Below are 7377 nucleotides of genomic sequence, written 5' to 3'. Positions count from 1 at the left end.
TGAAACATTAAAAGGCATTTAATGGCACTTCCTTACATTGAATTGAATTTGAAACAAATAAATATTCCAACCATTCAGTGTTCACTTTATTTTATGTTTTTGTTTCTCTTTCATGACTCAATTGATGATTAAATTTGTAATAACTAATTTTTACCTGTTAATTATATGATGCTATTAAAAATTATTACAACCTTCTGCATGATCAATATGGATGTGTTGAGAAATGTGATTTATAAATTGATTTGCTGGCAACATTTACAATCTAATATGAGGATACAGCTTTAATGGATGTCAATTAAATTTAATTGAGAGACTGACTAATGAAACATCATGATTGTTAATGATTGAATCGGGATGAATGTTTAGGCTTTAGTATCAATCGTGACTTGAAATAATGAATCAATTACTACAATTCAAAATCGATTTCTCTTTAAGATTTATTGATGATCAAACTCGAAGATTAGGTAAGATACAAAAATGAAACGTTAAAAGAGGTAAGACGGTTTAAATATGTGAAACTGGTCAACAATTGTTGATGACCCATTATTTGTATAAAAAGGATTTTGAGTATTAATAATTCAAGACTTGATTTTCAGGATTGATACAGCTTTTGTTTGTAGTCGTTCAGACTTTGAGACAGTTGAGTTTACCTCTAAGGTTAGGAAGTCATTTTCAATTCTAGTTTTACAATGAAAAACGAAAAGTGTTGCTTGGTAATGAAATTGCCATGATTCAGTTAATGGCTGGGGAGCTTTTGACACATGTTTTCATACAAAATTTGATATAAATGATTATTCAGATTTGAAATTATCGCCTGCAGCATTTTGCTGAAATTGCTGTAAATCAACGTCATCAGAGTCAAACAATTTGTCTTTGTTGCAATTTTCAATCAAAGGAATGCCATTCGGTGGCTGATAATTTTGAAATCGGGTTCGTCTTTTCACGTAAAGGGCTACGAAAACAGTAGCCAAGACAATTGTTATTGCTCCCAGTAAAATGAATGGTGCTGCAATGAGAAAATTGAATTAAAGTTAATAATCAAGTCTGTGAGTGTTGATTAAGAAAATTTTACCTGATCCAAGAGTGACTCCTTGAGATTTTTGAACTTTATCATGATTAGCAGCAGTAACAGGGATATCTATATCATCAGGTGTCGTTGGTCCAGGAACAGTCGGAATTTTGCTTTCCTGTGTAGTTACTTCAGTGTGAGGAGTTGGTTTAATTGTGGGTGCAGTTGTTGGTTCATGATGTTCAGTAGTTGGCTTTGGAGGTATTTTGGTGGGTTTTGCAGTGATGGGTTGTTCAGTTTCTGTAGGAACCGGTTTGGTGGTCGTAGTGGTCTCATGTTTTTCATGGGGATCACAATCTACTAATTGAAAAGATCCTAGTCCACCATGTACTTTAACATCATCAGTTGATTGCACATCTAAAACAAATTGTATGTAATAACCTGGGTCAAGCGATCCAAGCGCTAATAGCTTGTCACTCCATTCATTTGCGTGATCTAAATCAAACACCTTTTTTGTAACTGATTCAAGATCATTTCTTAATCTAGCTGTCATTGAAGCTTTATCGGCAAGGAAATATGTAAAATTAAAGCGACAGTTTGGTGATGTTTTACCAAGTCTTGGTGATTTAAGTATGGCTCGAAGATTGTTTGAACGTTTTTCTGGAACTATAAAATTTTTTGGTTTATTTTTTTCTGGTATCCTAGCATTATACTTATTTCCATTGTATTTGTCAAATACGACCCAATTGTCTTCACCTTCATTGGTCCAACCGCAAAGAGATTGACTATCAAACTCACAAGGACCACAATAAAGTTCATCAGCACCATCCAAACAATCAATATTGTAATCACACAATTTATCATCTGGAATACAAACTGATCCAAAATCTGTTTTGCAACGGAATTCATTTTTAGGACAGTCAGATGTTATCGTTTTAATTGGGTCATCAGATTTATCGAAACATGAATCACTAATAACAATATCATCGATAACAGCATAATAATTACTTTGGTAATTTCCTTGTTCAGATTCTGAATATCTGGCCGTGAAAACGAAATTGAAGGGAACTGAAATGTCACCCTTTTTAAGGTTAATACGTTTACGTTTGAACCCAAAAACATCATCAAATGGCAATTCAAGTAACTGGGTATAATTAGAGTTACTATCAACAAGTGAAACTAAAAGAGTGACTCCAGCTGTATTATAATAGAAGACCATTGAACAATTATCAACTGATGTTAACTCAGGACTAGCTAATTTAATTTCTTTCGGTATGCTTCTATCAGAAGGATCAGATAAATAATCGTACTTTGGATAAAAAGCCATGTAATGCGAGTTTTCTAATCCTTTTGAATGATCTCTTGTTGGTGTTGTGATAACTTGATCATCAGTTTCAGCCAAACCCCATTTTGACTTTTCATTGGATAAATTAGTCCAGTACTCAGCATCACTGCTATCTTCAAATGAGTAAATCCTGTAATTGTCACAATTAAACTCATCATCACCATCGAAACAATCAATTGATTGATCACACACTTGATCTTGACTTATGCGCCTTCCATTTTTACAAGTATAAACTTCACTTGACTCGAAGCTATCAATAGTATTCTGGTAGCCACAATCAATTAACTTAATTGGGCCAAGACTTAATGGATAAGCACTGGTTCTTATTTCAGCAAGGAAGTAAAGATTAAATGGAATTGGTATGCGACTTAAGTTGATTTCCACACTGCCGTTCTGAATCGATTTCAACATTGACTCGTCCCAAACTTCAACTGTATGTCCATCTTGGAACATCAAGTGTACCTTGAGTTTATTAGAATTACTAGAATCCTTTTCAAAATTAAACTGTAATTTACAAGTTGGTGCAGTTGGTTTTAAAGGTTGACTTAAAAGAAAAGCATCTTTTTTTGTGAAGATCCAAAATGCTGGTCTGCCTTGCACGTTTGCCTGGCCATTTTTGATGAACCAATTGGTTTTATCGTCTTTCCAATAATCACAAAAGTCATTCTCGAAAGAGCAATCACCACAATTATGCTCGTCTTCACCTGTTGGACAATCTACAATGAAATCACAGACTTGGTGTCCCAATAATGTTTTCCCATTTTTACAAACAAATGGAGATTCATCACAGCTACCCGTCTTAATAGAGATGTCATCGATAGCAAGTGCACCACTTCCAACAAGATAAACACGGGCAGCTTTGGATAAATCGGGATTGAACTTCATTAAAGCATTAAAATTCTCCCAACTAGTGTCAGTGGCTGAGCCTTTTTCAATGAGTTTATACACTCCACCTTGTTCAGTGATGATATCAATATTATTCTTAGCCATACGATAGGTTTTGAAAGATAGGCACATTTCAGCTGTTTTTTCAGACAAGTAGATTGGTGGAAACGCAAGAATAGCAGTTTCGAAGTTCTTCTTCATAGCCATGTAATGCCCATTCCAAGTGCCCAACGTTGCGTCTCTGAACTGTACTCGAGCCTGAACAGTGATCCATTCAGTTGTTGCTTTGTATTCATCACCAGATCCAACCAAAACGAGTGATTTATCTTTATCAAGATTATTTAATGAGCAGTCCTTCTCAAAATCACAAAAGTAATTATAATCGATTGAACATGTTCCTTCAGTCAATTCTAATCCATCAATGATAATTGTTCCATGTGAATTGGGTGTCTGACTTGCACCAAAAATTAATTTACTCTCTTCATTTAATTCGTCCAATTGTATTTTTGCTTGGTCCCAATCACCATCAGAATGACTGTGTAATGTGAGGATAGGAGTTTGTCGAAGATATTGATTAAAATCTGCGTCCATTTTATCAGTCCATAAATTCAATTCAATATTTCCAGCGATTGAATACCAGAATTTCAGACAATATTCAACATTTGGCTTCACATTGGAAATGTAAAAGTGAGAAAAGGAACTAATATCACGAAAATCAACTGGTTCATCGAAAAATAAAACAAAGTCGTTTTTAAATTTGTAATCAAGTTCTGAAGGTTTGGGTATTTGACTGGGGTTCTTAAAAACCCAATTGTTAAATGCAGAGGGAACAACTTTGACACATTTTTGATCAATCAAACCATCATGAAGGCAAGCAGGAGTCTCTTGATGTTCACAATAGTTAACCACAATATCATCAATAGCTGCAAACAGTTGAACTCCACTGAATTCAAATGAATATTTAACAAGCTGACCAGAATCAGATAAAGGTATTTCGATTGTTTTCCATTTTTCTTCTGATACTACAGGATTCAATGACCAAACTGTCTTGCTGTCTGATGCCTCATTCGAAGTCAATTTTATTGAAAATTTTCCGTCTCGGCTAAATGTTAAGGCATACGAAAAAGATAAACAGGTTTTGCCTAGACTTCGGTCCATAAAAGGACTTTCCAATGAGTACGAAACCAACTCATCATTTTTTTGTGTGTTTGTATAAACAAACAAATCATATGGGTCAATATTTTTAAGTGGTGTCCAATCGATTGCCGCAGGATAAGGTAGTCGTCCAAACCCAACCAGTAGTTCCCCGCTTTTAATTGTATAATCACATAAACCAGAATCAAAGTTACATGAACCATGAGATGAACAAGGTTCAGGACTAACTGCTAATTCATCTATCGCTATTGGAGTTGATTTTTCCGTGTGTCGAGAGGCTGAAAGGATGAGTTTAATGTAATCATCCAAAGGAGGTAAGTCTACATTAATTTTAACCCATTGTTGACTAGTAACATATGGTTGCACCCAGACGGTAGAGCGAGATCCTGATATAGATTGAATGCCAAGTTGAAGAGTGTCCGAAGGGTATTTTTGCTCAAAAAGTTGAAAGGATAAACATTTGGCTTCATTAGATGATAAGTAAATTGTTGAGATCAGATCACTAGATGAACCAACAAATCCATTTGTTGGAGTTCTCACGAAATGTCCAGCTTCAGTATTAGTTGTTGCATCGAAACCAACTAAATCATGTTGTGAGTTTGATCCATTCGACACAAAAAATCGGAAATTACTTTGATAATCAGGTTCAACCAACCAAAAACATAAAGATGGATTTTCAAAATCACACTTATAATCAAAATCACAAGAACCAGGTTTAACTAAAATTGAACCCAAAGCAATATCGTCTGATGTTGCTACAAACTTCAACCTAAACATGTCACCATTTTGCTGTGAAGGATCAAAATAATATTTACCAAGGATCCAATCATCATATTTGGATCCTTCTTGTCTCCAAACAGTTTGTCCAGTTTGGTTAAACTTTGAGACATCATCTCCAATTACCGATTCTAATTGTAACTCTAAAGATCCAACTGATAAACCAAACATAAAATAATTAAAGTACAAGCAAAAGGGTTCTTTATCATGCAATATTGGTGACTCTAGAACACTTCGCTTGGTTGGACTTTGGGTATAAATGAATCCACCTAAATGTTAATAACCAGGAAAATTGCAAAATATGTTTTGTTATGAACTACATTGAATATTGTTTGTTAATTAATATGTTTTCTTACCATTTTCAATTTGCTTAGCTGGTTGTCCAAAGCCAGATAAACTGTAATCACCCAGAACCCAGCCATTCCAACCTTGATCTTCCCATTGACAGAAATTGTCAGTAAATTTACATTCCAATATTTGAACGTTTGCCAAAAGTCCTCCTACAAAGATACCGAAAATCGCAGGTTAGTCAAATGTAACCAGTAAAACCTATCTTCAACATCTTCCATGCAAACTATTGTATCTTTCAATCAGTCTTGTGACGACCTTTCGATCACTTATCTTGTTAATTTATCTGAGCTCATTGAAACTTCATTATGCATTCAGACCAAGTTGAATCAAGCAAATTTCCCCCTTTATATTTTGCTACCGAATTACTTCACTCATCTACTGTTTTTTATCTTTAATGATTTGCCATTGTTCACACTATCATCAATATCCTTTTCATCAATTAAACCAGTAATCGGTTAATTCAGTCAGATTCATAAACAATGAAGCTTAAAACAACATTGAACTAACAATGTAACTTGTAAGTTTTAATCTTTGACCTTTTAGCTACCTGAATTTGCTTTGAGGTTTACTTCGTTCATTCAAATTTACTTCTGATTAGCCCCATGAGCTTTCATTTTTCATCTTCTATTCCAAGTAAATAGAAATAAATTGATTCTGTTCCATTCTCAAACTGAAATGAACCAGAAATAAGCTCCAAAAAAGAAAGAAAAACTTGCATCTTGTTTTCAATGAATCTGGCTGATGGGTAAACGTAATCTTGCGGTTTAAATTGATTCAATTTCAATCCTTCAAACAAATTAATCAACTTCAAACACCTTAATCCATTATATACTTTTGGACACATTGAATTGATTTTAGTAAAGTGAAATTACTAAAAATTTCAAGGCATATCATTACAATTAGGGGAAAAAACAGTCAAATTGGATTCAGAAACAGGTATAAGATCACATCAAAGGCTTACCTTTCAAGAATGAAATGAGAAGCAATAAAATGAAATGAGCTTTAATCATTTGGCCACAATGAATCAAATGGTTTTAATGTTGATTGTAAGTTTAATTAGTATGATGGTAATTAAAAAGCAAACACAAACAAACGTTAACAAAGCAATCAAATGGTCGTCAGCTAATTGGCATCATAGGACATTACATTAGTAAAAGACAAACTTCAATCTCGTTAATTAAACAGCAAAGGCGTTTATAAAAAGTTTCATCTCCAATTCATATTTTTATATTTAATTGTCTTTTTTAATAATCTTTTCAAATGATTAAAATTGTTCATATCAAAACCTCCACCTACCTTAATGTGTGCCATGTGAATTGATGTAATTGAGAATTTGGTTGAAGGAAAGTCTTCAAAGGTGACAAATAATACAATATGAATTCCAATGTAATGAGATGTAAATCACGGCACTTATTAGGTAATTGATAACAATTAAAGGCGTATGTAAATTTGATAATTTCAATAAATGCTACTGTTTTCAATGAATCTATCATTGTCTGTGAATCTAATTTGGAAGGATAAAAATGACCCAAATGAAAGGATTTCACGTTAACTTCAGGCTCATGTGTGAATTTTCATTACTTGAACCATTTAACAATTTAACAATTAAAAGCAATTTGTATTAACTTTAAATTAAATGAAAAACAGCTTAACCGTCGTGATAGGGATTCAAGAATTATCGCAATCAGTTAATTTACCGCTTTCAAATTTTCAATAACAAAGTAAATCTGATTTTACTATGAAATTTAAATGATTGTCTCAATTTATTTTGAACGATTGGCTCATATTGCATTTCAAATTTGAACTCAGAATACATTTCAAGGTAGACCATTAAAGATGGATCGATAGCTAATTG

The 7377-nt window shown here is 33.5% G+C and overlaps 1 protein-coding gene across 1 annotated transcript; it reads right to left on the bottom strand.

Annotated features, from left to right (window-relative positions):
* Positions 1 to 412: 412 nt before the first annotated feature.
* LOC107366047 (MAM and LDL-receptor class A domain-containing protein 1) lies at positions 413 to 6735 on the bottom strand. Its single transcript, XM_089267480.1, has 4 exons — positions 6484 to 6735; positions 5528 to 5671; positions 1073 to 5440; positions 413 to 1006 (listed from the first exon to the last, which is right to left on the bottom strand). The coding sequence occupies exons 1-4, from the start codon at positions 6530 to 6532 to the stop codon at positions 792 to 794; spliced, it is 4776 nt and encodes a 1591-aa protein (XP_089123606.1). The 5' UTR covers positions 6533 to 6735; the 3' UTR covers positions 413 to 791.
* Between the last annotated feature and the right edge of the window lie 642 nt (positions 6736 to 7377).

The sequence above is a fragment of the Tetranychus urticae genome, chromosome 2 (assembly GCF_039701765.1).
Source record: "Tetranychus urticae isolate SD_2017Ah chromosome 2, NJAU_TeUrti_SD_1.0, whole genome shotgun sequence".
NCBI classification, from domain to species: Eukaryota; Metazoa; Arthropoda; class Arachnida; order Trombidiformes; family Tetranychidae; genus Tetranychus; species Tetranychus urticae.
Note: the sequence above shows the minus strand (reverse complement) of the source record. Positions and strands in the feature narration are given on the sequence as shown.